The 23,013-nt window shown below is 41.6% G+C and overlaps 1 protein-coding gene across 1 annotated transcript in view; it reads right to left on the reverse strand.

The window, feature by feature from the left end:
* The window catches only part of LOC121297237 (A disintegrin and metalloproteinase with thrombospondin motifs 2-like), a 369,444-nt gene that overhangs the window by 44,041 nt on the left and 302,390 nt on the right, over positions 1–23,013 (reverse strand). The window contains exon 5 of the mRNA XM_041223406.1: positions 378–461. Coding sequence (XP_041079340.1) covers positions 378–461 — 84 coding nt within the window. The remainder of the gene's footprint in view (positions 1–377; positions 462–23,013) is intronic.

Genomic DNA, 23,013 nt, shown 5'->3' on the forward strand with positions numbered 1-23,013 from the left:
TTAGACAATGCATTTACCATTGTTGACCGTGGTTTACCCTCTCTGGGCTTTACCATGCTTTCACTATAGTGCTTTCACTTTATTATACTTTTGCTGTATTTTTAGTATGGGAAATGTTTAGGGTGTTACCGTTGCTGAAAGACACATATGACATTAAGAATGAAAAAGCCAATGCAAATAAGAAGCATATTGGGGTGCTAGGATTGAAAATGTGGTTGAATCCCACCTTGATATCAGTATTAAACAAATGGGACACCACACCTACAAGATTCTTGTTGTTCAGTATTAGCAGCCATGTGTACGGTATGCCGTCATATATTACTGTACTTGCAGTGGCAGCTCAATGAATGAAGGTAACAAAGAATTCTCAAACTTACCTTCCCATAACCCAGCATAATGATGCGCACCAGAACCACATTCACATGGGCACCCAAGGATTCATCATGGTAGATCTCATTGACCTGAAGAAACAGGAAATAGAATGAAACACTTGTTATCAGAGTAAACAGAGTGGCATCAGATGAAAAACTTCAGTCTTCCATATTAAAGTTCAGCTAATTTATTCTGTGTTCAACTGTAGATAGAAACATTAGTGCTCTTTTAAATGTAAGAAAACAGTCAAGACAAGATTACAGCAACAACTCAATCCAGTAAAAAATATCCTTTTCTGCTATAATTTCTCAGTGTTGGCTACTGTTTTGGCCCGAATAAACCTTCAGCAATTGTGCAATACCTGCCCTAACTAAAACCATGCAGTCTTACATAGCCACCAAATGCTAAATGCCTCCTTTTATTTCATACCCAAATTCATTTGAATTCCTGACACTTTTAAAAAGTCATCTGTCAGCAACTCTCAAACATTAATATCACAGCCTTTACTCCATCACTTTCTGTTTGGGTTGGATCTGCATGTCCTACTTTACTCCATCACTTCCTGTTTGGGTTGGATCTGCATCTCCTGCCTTACTCCATCACTTCCTGTTTGGGTTGATCTGCATCTCCTGCTTTACTCCATCACTTCCTGTTTGGGTTGGATCTGCAGCTCCTGCTTTACTCCATCACTTCCTGTTTGGGTTGATCTGCATCTCCTGTTTTACTCCATCACTTCCTGTTTGGGTTGGATCTGCATCTCCTGCTTTACTCCATCACTTCCTGTTTGGGTTGAACTGCATCTCCTGCTTTACTCCATCACTTCCTGTTTGGGTTGGATCTGCATCTCCTGCCTTACTCCGTCACTTCCTGTTTGGGTTGATCTGCATCTCCTGCTTTACTCCATCACTTCCTGTTTGGGTTGGATCTGCATCTCCTGCTTTACTCCATCACTTCCTGTTTGGGTTGATCTGCCCCTCCTCACATTAGAGGTGCAGGGTATTTTGATTATTTTTCTCTTTCCCAGACTGGCAAATCATTCAGGATGAAGAGACCTAATATAACCTGAAATAATGTACAGTTCAAACTCGTCACATGAGACAGGGCCCGGGTGCTTCCTGCAAAATGCTGTTCAAATGCCAAGCCAGCTTCTAAACTGTAGAAAAGACTTTGGCTGCTTGTGACTCTAATGTCTAATTCATCTGAGGGGCCACTCCATTTGCATACAGTAACATTCCACCAGGTACTTAAGAGGTAGGGTTGTCACTTGGCCCCATAATTCCGGAACACTGTGAGACAGAACAGGATTTTGAAGTTGCCTTTAAACTGAAGGAAATCAACACATTAATTGAGCGCTAAACCTTTGTTAAATTGATTCTGCTGATTAATTATCTTGAGGCAGCATGACAATACAATAATAGCTTTTAACAAATTCAATAAATAAATAAGTACCATCATCAATATTTAATTATTTTACTAAGTTTTAAAAAATATATATATTTTACATTTTTTTTTTATAGTTTCTAATATTATATCACTTTCTCCCGCTCAAATCATTAATACTGAGCAGCTATTCCTGACACCAGAGAGCGGGAACACCTGATCAGTGTTATTACTTAATTGAGAGTCAGTGTAAATTAGGGCTATACAGTGCCTATAGAAAGTCTACACCCCCTTTCAAAATGTTCACCTTTTGTTGCCTTATAGCCTGGAATTAAAATGCATTAAAGTACTTTTTTTTATTTATCTACACATACTACCCCACAACTTCAAGTGAAAAAAATATTCTAGAAATTTGTAGAAAATTAATTAAAAATAAAAACTGAAATAGCTTGGTAGGATAAGTGTCCACCCCCCTTGTAATAGCAGTCCTAAATTAGCTCAGGTGTAACCAATCGCCTTCAAAATCACACACCAAGTTAAGTGGTCTCCACCTGTGTTAAATTGTAGTGACTTACATGATTTCAAGTTAAATTCAACAGTTCCTGTAGGTTCCGTCTGCTGGGTAGTCCATTTCAAAGCAAAGACTCAACCATGAGCACCAAGGCGCTTTCAAAAGAACTCCGGAACAAAGTTGTTGAAAGGCACAGATCAGGGGATGTGTATAAAAAAACATCAAAGACCTTTAATATCCATTGGAGCATGGTCAAGAGGCTATCAATGGCAATTTTGCAAAAGCTACAGGCTTTTATGGCCAAGACTGGTCAAAGTGTGCATGTGACACCACTGATCAGGTAATTTCGTTATTTCATTTGAATTAACCAGGTGCTTGATTGTCAGAGAGAGAGAGAGAGAGACTATGGAAAATGTTTACAAGGGAGGATGACTCAATCGTGACCTAGACACCCCCTCAGTACTGGTACTTTCTCAAGCAAAGACTGACAATTGTTTTGAATTCTTTGGGGGGTTTTGGAGGAGGAGTAATCCTAAAGGGTTGAAGTTAAGACCACCCAACTGACATTTCAGCTAAATTCATGCTGGTCTCCAGAAAATAAAAAAAAGGTAAGAGAAACTAAAAGGTGTAATAACCAAAGTATTCAAATGAATCTTATTAGCATTAGTGACATTATCATCACCCTCCATTCTGCTTTGTTTAAATGGGGAAATTGGAATTAGACACAGCTATACATGATTCTATAGTTCATTAAATATTGGATTTGTTTGATGGTAAAATAGGAGAAATTGATTTGCTGCAAGATTAAAGTTGTCCTGCAATTTTAATGAGGGACTGGTTTAGAATAAAATAAGGTGCACTGAAAGATCAGCACAGAGTGCGAGTCAGACTGAAATTGAAAATCCAACTTTTCATTTAAAGCCTATTGCATATCATGTACCCTGCCACCAGTTGCTAAGCAACCAACAACTTCAGTTGAAAGCCCCAGATGAAACAACGACAGTTCTGAGACACTTCCATCTGTGCAGAACCACCGGCAAGGCTCCAGTGGAGAAGTTCAGCAATGCGCAAATTAAGTTCTGTAGTGTGACTGGCGCAATGTCAGGAATACTCTACAGGGATAGGGAAGCTTGAGAATATTATATAACAATCATGATTCCTGGGGGGGGTGGGGGAGGGGGGAGGGGTCCTCCCCTTAGAATACTTAGCTCAGGGTCCCCAAGTGGCAGAGTGGTTCATCCAGTAAAAGCGCTCCGCACGAATGTGCCCTATAGCCTGGATTCGAACTTGTGATCTTCAGGCTATATCACTGCCGACTATGACCGGGAGTTCCTAGGGGGTTGTGCTCAATTGCCAGAGTGCCACCTGGGGAGACGGAGGGCTAGGTCGGCCAGGGTGTACTCAGTTCACCGCGCACCAGGCTGTAAGCTGCCCAGGGCTGCTTTGTCCTCTGACGCTGAGGCTCTGAGGTGGCTGCATGGTCAATCTGCAGAGTGTAAAGAAGCGGTCGGCTGACAGCGCACGCTTCGGAAGACAGCATGTTCGTCTTCACCGCTCCCGAGTCAGCACAGGGGTGGTAGCGGTGAGCTGAGCCTAAAAATAAATGGGCACGACTAAATTGGGGAAAAAAAAAATAAAAATAAAAAAAGAATACTGTACTCAGCTTTAGTCACCTCACTAAAAAATAGTGATCATTTGAACGATGCCTTTACAAAAACACCTCTGTTATCTTGTCATGCTGTGCCTCCTGCACTTGTTGCACATATCTCTAGTATTACCAGTGCAGTGCAGTATTGTACAATATATATTTAATAGTGCCTGTGTAGCAATTCTTTCTGGAGGTGTCTTGACTGAGAATGTAAACAGTTTTACAGTAAGCTGGTTATCCAAACAAAATATTTCTTCTCAATTAGTTTGGATAATAGAGTTTCACTGTATTACATTTCAGAAAGTACCGCATGGGGGGACCAAGGGGTAACTTCCATGTATAGACTTGCAGAGTTGGAGACAGTTTAGAAACAATACTCAGAATGAAATTTAAACAATAAGGGTTCATATGAAAAGAGCATCAGAGCCAATTAAGAGAAGGGAAACCGTTTTACAACCTAACTCTAGAACACAAGACCACTTGAGAATACATTATGCAGTGCATTGGGTAGAAATGCAATTACAGCTCTCTCCACACTGCAATGAGCTTAAATATTAATTAGAAAAAATGAAACAAGCCTCTCCCTGCTACATAGCATGGAACACCAGTAGTCTTCCCACTGCCCCATCGTCCATCTAGCAGCTCACTGTCCAAAAGTCAGTGGGCTCCCAAGGGTGTGCAGTTGGAGAAATGATCAGGATTTCCTCCATGTTTCTCACAAAGCAGGGAACAACAATCACATTCAGCTGACATTTAACATTCAGCTCCACAGATTTAGAAATGTTGATGAGTTTGATGAGTTGGACATTGAGAAGTTCAGCTTGATGTTTTGCTCTGAGCTGCAAACTCAGTACGTTCAGCACTCAGAATGCTTGTTTTTTGTGTGTTAATCAAGCTCTGCACAATACATATATTCCTTTATAGCTCAGCTCAACAGACCTACATTAACAATACATTGAAAAACATTGTTTTGTTATGCTGAGTTAGCCGCTGTGTGTAGAATCCGGGTTTATGCAGTAGAGGTGGGTTGTCAGGGGTTCATCGCACACACCATGACTGGCTTCTCAGAGATATTGGATTCAGTGGACAGGAACTGCAGCATGTAGTGAAGGCTCTATCCGAGGAAGCAGAGACAAGTAGCGACTGGCTCTGGTTGAGGAGGAAAGAGGCTGACAGGAGACCCCAAAAGAGAAGTGATGGAGGAAGTTAACATCAATGAAAAGGAATGGATGGCTAAGGTAAGTAAACTGGTCTAGGTTGGATGTGCACAATGCAGTACTTCAGCATGAACAACATTTTATACGATTTGCCACCTCCAGCTGTAAATCACTCTCAATTTTGCGTAGCCGATTTCAAAATGCAGGACACAGCAAATTTTGAGATACCAAACTTTTCTGCTACCCCTACTTGTTTAGCACCAGGTTAGAAAGGTCTACACGTTTTGAAGCCATGAATACAGACAACATCCGACTCAATAAATGTACAGCTGCATTATGAAAACGTATACATAAATAGACGCTTCGATGCATGCACGAGATGTATTTGTGTGCGCGCCGTAGCCATAGAAATTGCAAAAAAATAAGTTGTCATTAAGCAGCAGACAGTTGCTAATATCCAAAATCCATTAACATTAAAGTCTATGGGATGGGACTGGTTCCCATCAAAAGTACTACAAATAAGGAATGAGTAAAAAATGTACACAAAAAATATTATACACGTTTATATACAGAATGTGAGTTTATGCACTGATTCCCAAGATACAAATAAGGAACTACACAAGAGTTTTTTAAAAAAAAAGATGAAGTATCAAATGTATAATAATAATACAGTCTGCAACAACATAACTGCACATACACACGTGACCGGGGGGGGCAGTTGTTGCTATGCACTGGCCCCCCCCCAGTTCATAGGGGGCAGGGGTGGCAGTTTAGTTACCCCCCCCCCCACAAATCCCCCCACCCCCACCGTCAAATCAATTGGGATAAAACACTAATCCTAACACCCCCCCCCCCCCCCAGACAATCTATATGGCATTATGTCTTCCACATTTTGACTCCCCCAGACACACAATATAATCACATATAAGATGGTCAAAGTTTTCTACACAAACGAGTAAAATAAGTTTTTCAAACATCATCTTTTCTAATCTAACCCGGATCCTGTAAGTTGGCGACGATTGCTATGTGATGTAATTGTTCGCGCTCAGAGTCTCGAGGTGTTGGTGACATTTATTTGTTTTTGATTGACAGTTCATTGTTGTCCAGTGATTATATCGACAGAACATAACTGTACTGCACTTTATTATTTCTATAATAGTAGAATTGTATCGACTCCATGATGAGTCAAAGGGAAATGTCTTGTTTGCCACAGCAGGTGGAAAAAGTAAGAAATTAAAACGACAGCGAGACATCAAGGAGGGATTGACTTGTGGAAGAAACTATTAATATTGCTTATGCACAGGTAACATTATTTCCCTTTCAATTCGAATGACAACCATTACCAAATGGGAAGAGCCTCTCTGACCATCAATCTCTGAGCAAATATACGAAAGCTGCCCTATCAGGGCCCTGCTGTGAGGAGGGAAGTCCTACCCACCTCCTGTTGAAGAGAGACATCCTCACAGTAGCACATCACCATTTTCTCTCTCATCTCTTGGAGACAGGTTGTACATTGCTTTTGCTTTTTACGTACTGAATTTGGCTAATTTGTTGAATTTATCCGCAAATTAAGGAATAATTCACGGTAAAATCACACTTCAAGTGTGTCTAAAAGAGTACCCTTGCTTTATTCTCGGATCAGTTTTCTGACTAGACCTGGTTTCGACCCCTCTGAAGAAATTAGAGAGAGGCCATTGCTCTTTTCACTACACAAGAGCTTTGTGTAGTTGATACACCGTACGGTTACCTGTTGTGGTGATGTATGGAGACTCCGCGGGCTCGCGGCGTCGTCCTCTACACCAATTTAATCAGTCACAGCGACCAACAAGTGTCCCAGAGGGAGGAGTTCCAGGTGCTAACGCAGAGTACAGCTGCGGCCACGGAAGTCTCGTGGCCGGCGGAACAGGAGGGAAAGGGGAACTGCTTCCTCCAGCAGAGTGGGCACCCACAGCACCCCCTCCCCTTATGCCAGGACTTACTGGATTTGGTGCGCTCCTCCTGGGTCAACCCAGCATCTGCACCCTCAGCCTCCAGAATACCAGTCTGCTGCACACTGCAGGAGCCCAAGCGGGCCTAGGTGCATTTCCCACCACTGGGGACACAGTCAGGGTGCTGGTGCAAGGTTCCACCTTTACCGAGGGGGATAAGGACCCAACCTGCCTGTCAAAGCCTTGCAGAACAACGAACGCGATGCTAAAGAAGGCATACGCGTCGGCAGCGCTGTCCGTGCGAGCAGCAAACGGCATGGCCATACTGGTACTGGCTGCAGGACAGAGCCACAGAGGCTGACAGGGGAGATCCAGGTGGTGGCTAAGGCGATGACTGACCTAATAGGGGAGTTAAGTCAAGCATCAGGGAGGTCACCGGTGGTGATGGTGGCCACTCGCCGGCATTTGTGGCTGACGCAAGCCAAGGTCGTAGAGATCGAGCAGGTGGTGCTGCTGGATGCCCCCATTTGAGGTCGCCTCAAAGTTCCTGCGCCTTCCGGCTTACAGTCAGCGCTCAAGGTGGCATGCACAGCCTGCTGGGGTAAAAGGGTCTGAACACCGACCTCCACCCCAGAGGAGACAAACTGGCAAAGACAGAGGCAGAACCAGCGGCAGGGGAGCACCGCAGGTCAGGGGTAACCGGTTCTCCGGCTGGAGACTGAGGCCGGGGCCTAAGAAAGACCCGCCCCTTCCCAAGTCCAAGGGAGACTGCCCCTGAGGGGCCCCGGCTGCCACCAAACCCCCCCACAACCGGACTGACCAAAGGCAATGACCCATGGCAAGGCTGCACCCAGGACTCCTGGGTGCTATCAACTATGAGACACGGATATGCTCTACAATTTCACATAGGTCTGCCACACTTCAAGGTTGTGTTCCTCACCACCATCGAACCAGCGAGGGTGATGCCCCTCAGCGACTTTTACTCCAGGTGTTTCCTGGTGACCAAAAGGGATGGCAGTTTCAGACCAATTATGGACTTCAGGGTCCTCAACTTGTTCCTCAAACAGAGGAAGTTCAACATGTTGACAGAACAGCGTATCCTCCAGTCCGTCCAACTGGGTGTGTGACTGGTTCACATCGATCAATCTGCAAGACGCCTATTTTCACGTCCCGATCTGTCCTGCGCACAGAAAATATCTGCGCTTCACCTTTCAAGACAACGCGTATGAATTCTGCGTGCTGCCATTTGGCCTCTCGCTGGCGCCCCGCACATTTTCAAAGTGCAAGGATGCAGCACTGGCTCCACTCAGGCTGCAGGATATTTGGATCCTAAACTATATTGACGATTGGTTGGTTTGCGCGCAGTCAAAACCATGCGCAGAGGCGCACACAAAACAGGTCATAGAGCATGTGGCGAAGTTAGGGCTCTCAATACATCAACAGAAGAGCAACTTTGTACCGTCTCAGTCCACAGTGTTCCTGGAGATCAAACTGAATTCTGTGAGCATGCTTGCCTCACTGTCGGAAGACAAGATTCGGTCGTTGGAGACCACACTCTCCCTATTCAGAGAGGATGCTCTCCTACAGGTCAAACTATATCACAGGTTGTTGGGGCTGATGGCAGCCGCCTCGAGAATCGTTCCACTAGGGCTGCTGAGAATGCGCCTGCTTCAAGCCTGGGTGAATACATGAATAAGGCGCACCCGGTCCAAGAATTGTACCGGCTGGTGTGAGTGTCCAGACACTGGAGTGGAGGCTCCGTCCTGGCTATCTGCGCCTCGGATCTCCCCTCGGATCCCCTCACAGAAGGGAAGTGATCACTACAGACGCCTCTAGTCTGGGCTGGGGAGTGGTCTGGAATGGGAGAGGAATAAGAGGTCAGTAGAAGGGACATTGGCAGCAAGCGCACATAAATGCACAAGAGCTGCAAGCAGTGAACCTGGTGTTATCTCATTTTCGCCAGCAATTAGCGCACAAACATGTGCTGGTCCGGACAGACAACACCACGGTGGTAGCCTACATAAACCACTAAGGCGGCCTGAGCTCACCAGGCCTTCACCACGCAGCGTACAGACTCCTCTCCTGTCCAGAAACGCTCCAGACAGCTCAGAATGGAGACTGCATCCTCAAGTGGTGAAACAAATTTGGGAGAGGTTTCGTACTGCACGAGTCGACGTCTTTGCCATAGCCCTCCACTCAATGCCCCCTATGGTTCTCCATGGAAAGAGACAGGGGCCCTCTGGGAGTAGACACGCTAGCTCACCCCTGGCCACAGGGACTCTTGTATGTGTTCACTCTGCTACCTTTAATACCCCTGACATTAGAGAGGATCAGGGTGGAGAGAGCACAGGTTCTGCTGGTTGCACCCAGATGGCCGAGATGCCTTTGGTTTGCTCTCCTCTCCGACATGTTGTCGGATCAGCCGTGGCAGCTCCCGCTGTGCAAGAACCTCCTGAGCCAAGCGGAGGGGCTATTATGGCACCCGAACCCAGCCCAGCTCCAACTCTGGGTCTGGCCGTTGAACTGAGCCGTCTATTCAGGTGAGGTTTGCCAGATGCAGTAGTAGAAACACTACAGTCTGTTAGGGCGCCGAGCACTAGAGCCAAGTACTAATATAAATGGAAAGTTTTCCAAGACTGATGACTTGCCCGATTGAGACGATATTAACCATCTTACAACACCTGTTTGACGCAGGAAATTCATTGTCCACTTTTAAGGTATACCTGGCATCAATATCAGTGTGCCATGACAAAATTGACTCGGTGTCCCTGGGGCACATTTCCTGGCAGTGCAATTTCTTAAAGGGGCTCAGAGGCTTCATCCTCCCATGAAAAGTATGGTCCCCAAGTGGAATCTAGAACTGCTACTGCAGGACCTTATGGGTCCCCCATTTGAGCTCATGGCGTCAGCAGAACTGCGCCCTGTTTCATTAAAAGTGCCATTTTTAATAGCCATTACGTCTGCCAGACGAGTAAGTGAGTTTCATGCGCTGTCCATCGATGACACATGTATGGCTTTCACTGGAAGTGACTCTTGGAGGTAACATTAAGAACAAATCCATCCTTTTTGCCAAAGGTGGTATCCTCATTCCATATTAACCAATCAGTGGTTTTGGAAACTTTCAGACCTCCCCAGCACGAGTCAGAGGAGGACCGCAGACAACATACACTATGCCCAGTTCGGGCTCTGCGTTGTTATCTGGATAGGACGGCATCCTGGAGACAGTCCAACCAGCTGTTTGTCTGCTACGGGTCCCGCTCTAGAGGTCAGGCCCTATCGAAGCTACGTCTAGCGCACTGGGTGACAGATGCGATACGCTTGGCGTATGAACAGACGGACTCCCCGTTACCGGGGGACATTACGGCCCATTCTACCAGGGGCCAGGCAACTTCATGGGCTTTCCTTCATGGCGCCTCCTTAGATGAGTTATGCAGTGCTGCTGCATGGACAGTAGTAGTCAGACATTTGTGCGTTTTTACAGTCTTGATGTGACAAACCGAAAGAGACCCTCTTTGGGCTCTAGAGTTTTGCAGGCCGCATGCCCTTAGACGTCATGTGGGCTCTGTTGCTATTGTCATTCTCTTTTCAGGGAACCAGGCGTATGGTAATAACCTAACGTTATATATTTATACATACATATTTATGCGCTAAAGAAAAGGGAATGTAGATTTGAAAATGAGATTAGGCTCATGTAGTGTAGGGCTGTGCTGTGCGTTTTTGGTTTTCAATTTGACTCTATTTCGATTTTAGATTCTTGTCATTTCTTTAAATTCCGGTTTTCTTTTTAAGAAAATATAATTCACACAGCCTGTCCTTTGCTTGTTGGGGTTGAATATGGCATTATTTAAATTATCAATAGTATTTGGTATTGCAGATCTCGCAGAATATAATTGAACTAGGGTTGCTAGAAATTATAAATTCTTCCAAGAAAACATGGTTCAATCATCACAAATAATCGCTATATTTCCTATAATTAGTTAATGGGCTACTTATGTTGTATCGTGTACAGAGCATAATCTTACGTTGAAGTTTAAGTGCACTGATTTGTGTTAGATACAGCTGAGGAGCTATAGGCCAATTTGTGGGTTTTGAACCTTAGCAGAGGTCAAAGGTCTTAGGTACTGACATTTTTATATAGAGCACGTTTGACTTCCTACATGTGTTCCATAGGAACCATGACTCTGTGATCCCTGAGGCGCAAGGAGCCAGTTTTTAGCTTGACCTTTTGGAGAGGTTAAAGATCGCGGATGATGACATTTTTCATAGAGCACATATGCCTTCTTATATGTGTTCCATTGTAACTATGACCCCATCGGCATGCCCTAGGAGATCAAATTTAAACGTTAATTCCAATATGATCACCAAAGCATGCGACCAATGTGCTTTAGATTTTAGTGGTTATTACTTTATTATGGGTCGCACAACTGTGCCAACATCGAAGAGCATACTTGAAACATTGTTCTTGTTATTGGTCATAGAAGTCGTTTTTTCAATTATCAATATGGCCGCTAAACCATGTTTACAAAACACACCATTTTGAAAGCGACAGTACTGGACATTACCCTCTACTGTCTTACTCAGTTTCATGCCTCTAGTGTATTGTAGTATAGATTTATACTTTAATACATGTAAATATAGCATTCGTGAAATTGTTATTTTGCTCGTTGCATCCATGTTTTTTAAAGAAAAAGCAGGGATTTTACAAAACTTAGAAAGGACCTTGTCATGAGCAAACATGACAATTTTGGTGCCGATCAACATTTTGGTTTCAGACAAGAAGATCTTTGAATATTTTGCACAAATCCAACGCAGCGAGCAAACCAATCGTCCAATTGATTTTCTTGCAACGTTTTCTTTTTAGAGGCCATTTATATGCTTGTCAGATATCCATCTTAAGTTGTTTTTGTCGACAAGAGTTTTAAAAATTGTCCAATATCTTCACGAGATGCAGCCTAGTGGCCAAACTGTGAACTTTTTCCACTCGCGGACACCAGTCTGGTTGTCAACACAAGGGCATCTACTTACATATGCGTTTTCATGACTCTGTGACAAACTTTTGGCGGAAAAATAATAATAATAATAATAATAATAATAATAATAATAATAATAATAATAACAACAACTGCCAGGCAGTTTTACGTCTCCCAAGCCCCAGTATCAGTACCCGTCTAAGCGTCTTTAGTTCTCAATGTGCCAAGTTTAAAATCAGTAACTTCAACTGTTCCACAGGAGAAGATTTTGAAAGGTTTTTTTTTCAAAAATGCATCAGGCAGCCATGTTGTTTAACGCAAGTTTCTTAAAAGTCAGTTGTATTGCTACAGTGTCAAGGATGATGCCTGTGAAATTTCAAGTTAGTCAAATAAACCGTTTGTCAACTGGGGTCGTTTTAAATTTCAGACGTAAACATACACTTGGCAGCCATCTTGTTTTATAAAACATAACAATTTTGACATATTTGTATTCCATTGTTACTGGGACAATAACTACCATGTTTGGAGTTTGTTGGTGAAACGGTGTTCAATAGCAGCAGTTTGCTGTTAAGGGTGCGTTTCAATAAGATTTGTGGCAGCCATTCTGACATTAAAATTTATCGCAGAAACTTCTACTTCGCAAACTTGATGTGAGTTTGGATGCTGATTATATATGCCAATTGTCAGATCAATCACTTCAAAAGTTCCCAAGAAGATTTCGAAAGGTTTTATCTAAAAGTGCGTCACGGCGCCAATTGCAAGGATGCAGCAGCAAAATTTTTTCAGAATCTGACTGCTTGTTAGCTGCTAAGTCACAACTTGATCAGTCACACAGCTTTGAAGCAGCAGCAGTTTAAAGTGTAAGGAAGATAAAAAATAATAATACAAAATTTTAAAAAATAAAAAATAATAACAATAACAATAGCCTTTGACTTGGAAGCCTAATAATAAACACATTAATAACAATAGGCTTCCCAGCCAAAAAACAACCATGTACATGAACCTAGAATGCTAACCAATCTCTTCAGTTCATTCTGACACTTCCTCATAGTGAGGGCACGCTGCTGCTTTTATATCCCCCCTTAATCCTGCCCCTCCTGATGACAGCCCACCAATCCCAAGCAGTCCCATTCTGCACATTCAGTTCCACAGATGTCTTAGTTCAATGTTCCTCTCCCTTAACCATACCCTGCAGCAGGTCTGGTGACGTTAACCTCGCAGACTGTTGATGTTACAGTATTTAAGGTGATATACACTACAGTGTTAGATACATTGTGGTTGAAATTTCCTGTTAGAATTACTGTTTTAAAATGTTACATTGCTTAATTATGCATTTATTTGGAAACACGTGATTAGGCAATGTTATACCTAAAATCAACTACATCAATGGATTTATTTTTCTAACACATTTTCGCAGTATGTAAATGTAGCTATTAGTTCGCCAAATAAAAAGGTTATTTTTGTGCATGAAAAGGGTCAAGACATACCTGTGTACATCTACTGGGGATGAGAGATTGAGCGATCTTTTGGTCATTGCAAGCCAAGCCAATAATTTTAGCATATTCGTGATTATCTGTGTAAGCATGTTATTTCAGACGTTGCTACATATTTCTACTTTCGACATTCACAGAATCTGATGCTTATGTAGCAGCCTACGTTTACTGGTTTATATTTGATACAAAGTATCATTCTTAGTGGAAATATAAGAAGCATATAAGTGTAACATATATAGCTTTTAATATATGTGAAATATAAGTTCATTATGTATAAGTATTGAAAACAATGCATGGGGGGGGGGGGGGGGGGGGGGGTAGCCTGAAACCAGAGGCCTTGCAGACTTCTAATTTTTTTCAGTGTACAAGTATGGGGAGTTTCACAGAGTCTTCATTTCCTATATGTTTTTACTTCTTCAGCAAAGTAAACTGGAAGAACAAAATCACAATACATGTTTGCTATAAGATGTGTTTCTTTCAAAACTCAGAATCTGAAATCTCAGGATTAAATAAAGATTGGCCAAGAATGGAAAAAATATAAAGCTGGATTTTGACTTTGTAAATTTATGGGATTCTGAGTGTGTGCATATGTGAGTAATACTGGCAAAAACCTGTTCTGGGGCTGTGCGTGCTGATATAACACTGTGAACAGGATGGCTTTGTAGGGGTGATGTCAGACCAGAAATGCAGAGTCCAAACAATTAGGAATGCGGTGAATCTGTGATGATACAGCGTCCAGGGTTTTATTGGAAATAATAACAATCACCAACAAAAGGTTTTAAACACAACACACAAAACAGGACACGGCACTTGAGGCCAAAATAAAAAGGTAAACAAAATGGACAACACTAAACAAGACAGTGGACGAACAAACTCCTCTCTCTCACCCGTTCTCCACTCACGAACACACAACCCCGAGTGAGTGAAAACAAGCAGCTTTTATGTAGCTGTACCAAGACTCGATTGCTAATCAATCATTCAATTGGAGTCTCGGTACAACTGCACGTGAATTAATAAAAGTGTAATTCCACGTGCTCACATATTATTTTACTCACACTTAGAAGTGCTGTGCAATCCTCATGCCTAAATACAAAATATAGATTTTAAACACTTGTGCTTGCAACCCATATTTATATCCTGTGTATTTTATACATAAATACCAACATTAAACACACTACATACAACAGAAAACACTAATAAACATAAAGGGGCGTGACACTCCACCACAAACCAGTACACCGATCCCACAGTCCTAGAAATATACGATATACTGCTTTATTATTAATACACTGTACTAGTTTATTGATACCAACCTATATTTAGTCCATTGTCATTTTCATTAAAAAGAGGGATAAGGTTGAGGAATACTTTGGCTGCGTGAGCTGCTCAGTGAAAGAACCCACTTAATGACACGCTCAGTTCCGCTTCCTCAGCTCATTGTGGTGATAAAAGTTATGATAAAGTAACTGTAACATACGTTATCTTGAGACAAGTAAACATGTATTTGGATACCTTCTCAAGACACGTCTTTAGCCATGTATAAACCATATTTTAGTATACAATATTCTGTGGTTTTACCACAATATCCTTCTATCTTACCATCAAAACTACATCCATAACCAAGTGTAATCAAAAGTTAGACTTAAACATGTGAATATACAGTATATTATGCAGTAATCATATAAATATGATTGATTCACTCGGCATAAGATTTAAGGTTTAGAAAATAATCAGCTTTGATTCAGTTGAATGTTATCATATATCAGTGCTTGTTCCAACATACAAAACAAAATGACAAATCTTGTTGAAAGTAAATACCTTCTTTTACTTGAAAAGTTACAAAAATAAGAGTAGATTGTATTATATTTTAGTAAGTCATTTTCAATGTATAATCAAGTATTATACTAAGTATGTTCAAGACAAATTAACCATATATTCAGTTGTAATTAAGATTCTAAATATATTCAACATTCAACAATACATTTATATCTGATCACGTAATTCAACATAGATTAATATTACTTCATACTCAACTTAAACAGAATTAATCATACAATGGATTTATGCACCATGGAAATTCATAATTTTAGTTACCAATTCTTACATGTGAAGAAAGTTGAAAGAGTCTCACAATGAAGAATTACTGTGTATATCTTTCCCCTCGTGGTTAAAAAGTGTTTCAGTTTAGAAACCTGTCTTCAGTTTGTACTCATCTTCAGTTAAAAGATTTCTGAAGAATAACACGATGGTTTTTTCTTCAGGACTGCAAGTCCCATAATGGCGCAAGGAAGCACCAATTCGAGTAGATTTAAAAAGCACTTTGGAATTAAGTAACTTCAGTATTCTTCTGTTTACTACTTTGTTTATTTTAGCGTACTTTTAGATTTAGTAGCAACAGTCTTTTAATTCATTGTCTGAACTAAGATCTTTTCTTCAAGATTAGAATGTTAGAATGTTGAGAGCTGTTGTTGAGTTTTCAGTGATTCAGTCCAACTGTACACACTTAGATGTTTCCGTGTTGTTTTTCCAAGAGTAGTATTGTCTTATGATTTGTTTAAGAAATTTTCCATGCTGCAAACATTTCTAGTAAGTCTTTTGCAAATGTGCACGACATGGTCAAGATTATCAAATCACAGATTTCTCATTAGAATATTTCTCATTATTATTTCAATGAATGGCTATTTTGAATGTCAGCAAGATTTAGTCATAATTTCAGTCCCATCTTCATTTGAACAAAAGGGTCGTAAATCACAGAAAATGCATTCATTTAAAAATACTCATTTATGAATAACTTTTCCTGTTATTCACTTTTACTTGATAATCACATTTCTTTTTCCTGATGTGATTATACACAATGCAGTACCAAAAATAAATCATACAAGTTCCATAATTATCATTCTAATGAATTAATTAGATTTTAATCCATTTCCTGGATGATAAATTACTTATTTTTTGTGATTTACATAAGGCTTTTAACTCTTTGCAGTCCACTTATTCAGCTCTTGTTAGATGCGTCAGGTCCAATTTATTTTCACACATGCTGTTTATTTTACATGCGCTGGTTAAAAGATTTTCAGAGTAAAACGGGTTTAAAAGGCACTGCTAGCAAAAAGACACTCAGTACTGCATCTCCAGCAAGCCCCACCCCTTGTTCGCTGTATTTTTCACATACCTCTTTATACTGGTGCATACTGATAAATCCTCTCCTGATTAATCGTTGTATCACCAAACTCCTCAATAATGCGATCCAAGTCTTTATTTTACTACTATAAAAAGCTCTGCAAATGTCTGTGATATTCTTTGAGCACTGGATGCGGAAGCAGCTATCTTCTTTGTTTGTGTCCGTGTAATCTTTGTGGTGCAGGGGCTATGTGTATTGCTCAGATATGCCCCTTTTTTCGGCTTCTCTCGGCTCTGTCGGTCTCACTCGGCCATTGAAAGGTTTCCTTTGCTTTTTCCGGAGAAAAAAACGACTAGAGACCTGTGCTTGACGTCTTTGTGATGATGCCGGACAGGGTCTGACATCGGACTGGGAAGGGAAAGTGTAATGTGGGACCTGGTCCGACACAGGACCGCAAAGGGTTAATATAATAATGCTAGCTATATATTGACATTATCATCACCTGCCTGACATTTCATTTGAAAAATGTGCGTGTTTCATCCAGCTTTGAGAAAACAGAAACAAACAATCCTTCATCTTTCTCGATTTCCATTTGAGTTCAGGAAAGATTTATTTTTAAGTTCAAGTACGTAAACATTACCATATAGGTGAGTGTACCAAAGCCATTGCAAGACCAATTTTGCTGAATGATTAGAATGCTACAAGGCTAAGCCGAGAGGCTGCCCTGTGCGTTACCATAAGGAACCCCAGTAACCAGCTAGGGCAAAAAAAAATGGGGAGAAACTCACCTCTGTATCTGTGTTGTAAGGGTTGACTGGTTGGAGAATTTAAAAAAAATTAAGCAGACCTTCGCAATGGACAATGCCTGCATCTCACTCACCTGCTTCGCGGTGATAGCAAGCAAGAAAGAATGATAAATATTTCAGCTCAGCTGAATGCATGGGCTCAAATGGAGGCTGCATGAGTCCATTAAGCATCATGTTTAGCCTCCAGTGAGGAACAATGTCTTTCATAACTTGGCTTGTTGGGACAGGAGCGGTAAATTAGACGCTGGAACAAGGAGGAAAATGTGCCAGGCCCAGCTTCTCTGCATCATGAACCCTATGTAGGGTGTTCATTGACTGGGTAACAGCAGAAGCTGTAGCCAGATGACCCCAGGACAACTGGATCTCAAAACAGGAGAGATGGTAGGGTCATCCTCAAAGATGGACTACCTTGTTTTGCATTCTGTAGACCAGGGCACTTGCAAGACTGCTGTGGCCCTCTTGATCAGTGGTAGAAGCTCGGCCGACAGGGAGAGCTTAACTGCCTTGGAAGTACTGTCAGTTTCCACGTCTTCCAACGGGAAATGTTCGCCCACAGGAGGCGATGGACAGTATGTCCTCCTGTGGCCAATCTGCACTCGTAGCCCCCTGGGGCCTTAAGGGGATAGGCGGCGCTGAACAATCTCGCAGTAATTCCACAGAACCAGAGCTTTTCTAGTTGCTCCGAGTCTGCCGATAGCTTGGAACGGTGACTCTTCGTCTTTTGTTGAGCCCAGCAGCTGTGTGTGTAGTATCTGTAAAAAACACAGAAATATATACACAAGAGAAAATGTTTTTTTTTTTGTTTTTTTTTTTAATTTTAGTAATCAGCAATTGATTTTACCCCATTTTTTTCCAATTCGAAATGCCAATTGTATTTTAGGCTCAGCTCACTGCTGTGCTGACTCGGGAGCGGCGAAGATGAACATATGCTGTACTCTGAAGCGTGTGTCGTCAGCCGACCGTTTCTTTTCACGCTGTAGCTCTGCTATGCAACCAACCCAGAGCTACAGCATTGGAGAACAAAGCAGCACTGAGTGCTTACAGGCAAGCCCGCAGGTACCCGGCCAGTCTACAGGGGTCGTTGGTGCACGGTGAGCCGAGAACACCCTGGCCGACCTAAGGCCTCCCCCTGCGGACGGAGCTCGGCCAATTGTGCGCCGCCCCCTGGAAACTCCCGTCCATGGTCGGCACTGGAATACTGGATTCGAACCGGCAACCTCCAGGCTATAGGGCGCCTTTATCGGATGCACCAGTTGGGAGCCCAAGAGAAACATTTCTCCATAAAAAACAATAAATATGCAACTAGAATTAATAATATAAATGTCTCATATTTTTAAAAAGTGAAAATAAATGAACTCCAGCCAGAGGTTGCAGCCTGTGGGGAGAGCACAAAGTCAGCCGACTTATATTGTTGGATCCCTGGGAAAGATCGACTCAAGCCACTGGCTTCACGCAGGGCACCAGGCCGCAGCGGGATGTAACAAGCAACAGGCTGTAGCGCACAATATATGCAAAACTAGAATACTAACACAGCGTATAAATATTGCTTAATAGTGTGTAAATAGGTAACAAGTACTTATCTGAACCAAGCTACCCTGTCAGGTCAGTCTTGAATGGCACTGGGATCTGTGAGTGCAGGCTCTGCAAGCAGCTTTGATATATCTTATTCAGGTTTTGGGTCTTTAGAGGTAAACACCCATAAGGTAAATGTTATATTTCCTACTTGAAATAGAACTGCACACAAATACTGCTATCACCAACAGCTTCAACAATTTCTTTCTGTAAGTTGCTTACTGTAAGTTATTAAGAAAAGATATTGAAAAAATGTATACTATAACTAAGGCCTGTAATTTTGTACAACTTGTCTGCTTACTTGTAATTTAGTCCTCCAGCCACAAAATTTAGACTCAACACAAAGTAATACACAAAAAGTAATAATTAAATACAATAAAAAAAAAAAAAAACACCTAATTAATCTATTTTCACTGTTTAGTGAATGTAACTTTTCTACAAAGTACACATTATAATCTATTAGATAATTCAGATGGCTACTGGCATTTAACTGTAGCTTTCTTTAAATATACATCCCTATAAATAGGCGTGGAAGGGTGGTAGGCAATTCACTGACAAGGAGACGGAACTTTTAGTTGTAACGCCTCTCAGGCGCACTGATTTATTTCAGCCTGTAGAGGGCGCGGTTGTCCGTGACTTGAGTACCAGCAACGGTAAACAAGACTACGGTTATACCAGTCCAGGTACACAGTCCAATGCAAGTGCACTTGCAGGTGCTCTGGAAATAATAAATCATAAAGGACAAAAGGCGAAAGACAAGGAAAATAAAACACAGTAATAAAACTACAAAATAAAGGTGCTGTCGCTATCCGCGCGGCCCGGGTCTCCGTCCTAAGCTATTGTGTTCCCTCCACCTAGACTTGTTTCGGGTCTGCCCAAGGATTCCCCGATTTCTACAATCTGTCCTTTTCCAATGTTTTTTTTTTATTTTTTATTTAGTTTGTTTTTGTTTTGCCGGCAATGCTCGGTCCGGCAATCCCAGCTTCCACCAGCTGGCTCGTTTCGTCTTAGAGGGCAGCCCGAAGGAACACAGAACGTACTCTTTATAGGCCCAGCAATCCGGCAAGATCCGCTTCTCAGCCATTCAGAGAGAGGGAGAGCCACACACCCTCTCCCCTTACCTCTCTGTGTCACTGCCATGACTGACAGGCAAATATTGGAAGGCTGCCGACCTCTTCCTGCAGTACTATGAATGCGCCCGGAGAATCAGCGCAGGTCTCCCCTGTTACAATAGGTGTAGATAGATTTTTGTTACGTATTTCAAATAATTCACAAGTATAAGCATTTGTAGGTATTTATTATTGGATTGTTTTGGGGATGCAAAAACAAACCAGCAGCCACTTCATTCTGAAATGTACAAGGCACACACTGGCTTTGAGAGCATGTGAGGATTATGATTAAGTGAAGGCATTTCATCAGGACAGATCTACAGCATCTCAATAGCAACAGTGCCCTGCTCTGTTTGTATACTGTTTGTATTGTTGCAAACATCAAAGAAAGCTCATTTGATAATGTTGCTGATGCTAATAAGAGATAAGAAGAGGGATTTGAAAGGCTTGGTTAGAACTCTTTTAATCATAATAAGGATGCAATATTCATACATAATCCCCCTAATGCACTCAATTTGCTCTGAACCGTTAGAGACACATTCAGAAGGACACGTCCGATCGCAAACTTAGTAGCCTTCTTGCTCTCTCATGTGACAAGCCAGAGTGTTGAGTATGCAAATTGATGGAGGACCTTAATGCATGCACACCAGCAGTTATCTTAAGTCTTCTAGATCAAAGGGATCAAAAGGTGTGTTCTTGTTGCATGTCTCAGAAGTATCCAATATTTATAAGTTAGGCAAGCAGCCTGAAGCATTTCTCTCACCAGAGGAAGAACTTGACATGTCCTTGACCTCAAGGGAGCTTCAAAAAGTGCACAAACGTACATAGAAGTGAATATGAAAAATGAGGAGTATTGAAGTACTACCCAAGGGTTTAAAATCCATTTTCTTCCCTCTTATTAACATTGCAGGTCCCTCTTTGTCTGGTGTTAAATATCTTTTGGCTCTTTGCTTTTTATTTATTTATTTATTTTTTACACTATTTCAGGATGTCTACGTATTTAAAGTTAAAAGTAGCTGTTGTGTCTTCCTGGTACTCAACCTTATCACTTCCTGTGAAATACTGTTAAGTACATTAATGTCACTTTTACAAATTACGTTCATTGAAGGCAGGAAAAAAGACTTCTAGTCAAAACGTTTGTCTTTGAATTTTTTTGTTTTTTAGTATGTACGTCATGGATAACGTATCAGTTTCAATTCAGACAATGTTACCTACAATACAGTACAGGGAATGATTAGCAAAATACAGTACAAAAGAAAACAAAAGGAGCAGATCTTTAGAGATTACACAGTTTTCTGTTTGACAAAATACAAAGGTCTAGTTGAAACTCTGCAGCAGTAATTCTTCATTGTCAGTTTGTTATAGGCTTGTAATGAACTCACCAGCAGGTACTTGTGGGTTTAAACAGACTAGTTCACGCTGGACATAGCGTATATGCTGCCAGGGTTAAGGAATGTTAATTGAGACAAATTACTCCAGAAACGAAAACTGCAGACTTGATTAAACTCATAATCACATGGCTGGTTCTTGTCTGCTTTTGAAGTCTTCTAGAAGAAAAATGTTATTGCTCCCACTCTTTCACTTCACTTTGTGGGGTGCCTTGCTCCGAATCACTGCTTACAATGCCTTCTATAAACAGCTCACACTGAAGGATGAGTCTCTGGATATCCATCAGGGCACTGATAACTCAATTCTACCAACCTTTTGTTCTGATTCACCTCCTTAAATGAATTGTAGCTAACACAAAAATTCTATAAATCTTACCCATTTCGATTAGCAACATAGAAACAAACTGTTAAAGCAAACATGTATGCTCATATTAAAATAGACATCTGGTAGTACCATCCAAGATCCTTTCACACCAGCAGTGTCTTCTGGTTCAAAGAATATTACTGAGCATGTCAGTGACTAGGAGAAGCAGCTGACTGGTTAGTGGCAGGAAGGCAGCCAGTGAACAGGTGGGGCGGATTTTAGCATCAGAGGTCATGCTTTAAAATGAAAATACATGGTGGCTTCTCTTATAAGGTCACTGCTGAGAGCACACTTAAAAAAATGTGTCCAAGTCAAGTCACCACAGCACCAAAAGGAAACCGTGGCCCAGGAGAGAGTCTCTGACGGGGTACACCTTGCCCAGTACATCATTTTGTATAATTATTATTTAAATGTATTGTTTGGTGTTTAAAAACACAATGTTTTTGTATTGTTATTTCTTTACAGCATGGATGAGGTTAAAATCCCCCATCCAGCTAAAACTTGTGCACAATGTGGCCATCTCCCAATTAATCCAGTAGATTACTTGTTTTTAATATAAATGAATGCAACAGCTCCTATCTGTGTGTAAGACTGTATGTGTGCAGCAATTGTGTATCTGTGTGAAAATACTGAATATGAAATAAATTGGCTTACAGCACTTATTCCATGTAATCTTTAAGGCGAACACTTTTATTTGACAATGTTTAGTCTAATCATTTAACACTTGGACAATGTTAAACTTGGTTAAACTCTCTCTAAACTATTGTGATGAACTGCTGTTGCTTTCAGGTACTGTGCGATCACAAGGACCCTCTGAATGTGCCTATCCTATTTTTTGTTTTCATTAGTAGTATGACTTATGTTTCCATTCAGAAAAAGAATCCCTGTGACCGAACTATAAAGAATCTTGGTTGTAAATCTCCCTCCCGACCTGTGAGGGCGCTAAGCAGTGAAAGTAGAGTCCTTTGGACAGGCTGGCCTGACAGTTCTTTCCCAGGGTCGAGAAGTTGGTCAGTTTGGAAGAAGGTGAGACTCAGCTGCAAGAACTTATTGACCCAGAAGGGAAACAATGTAGCAGCGCACTCCTTTACCAAGGGGTGATGCGTGACAGGATAAGAGGTCAGAGAATTGCAATATTACTCCTTCGCTTGGTTTTTGCATTAAGACTAGAAGGACCGTGAGAGACCCAGAGAA

The sequence above is a fragment of the Polyodon spathula genome, chromosome 22, assembly GCF_017654505.1.
Source record: "Polyodon spathula isolate WHYD16114869_AA chromosome 22, ASM1765450v1, whole genome shotgun sequence".
Taxonomy (NCBI): domain Eukaryota; kingdom Metazoa; phylum Chordata; class Actinopteri; order Acipenseriformes; family Polyodontidae; genus Polyodon; species Polyodon spathula.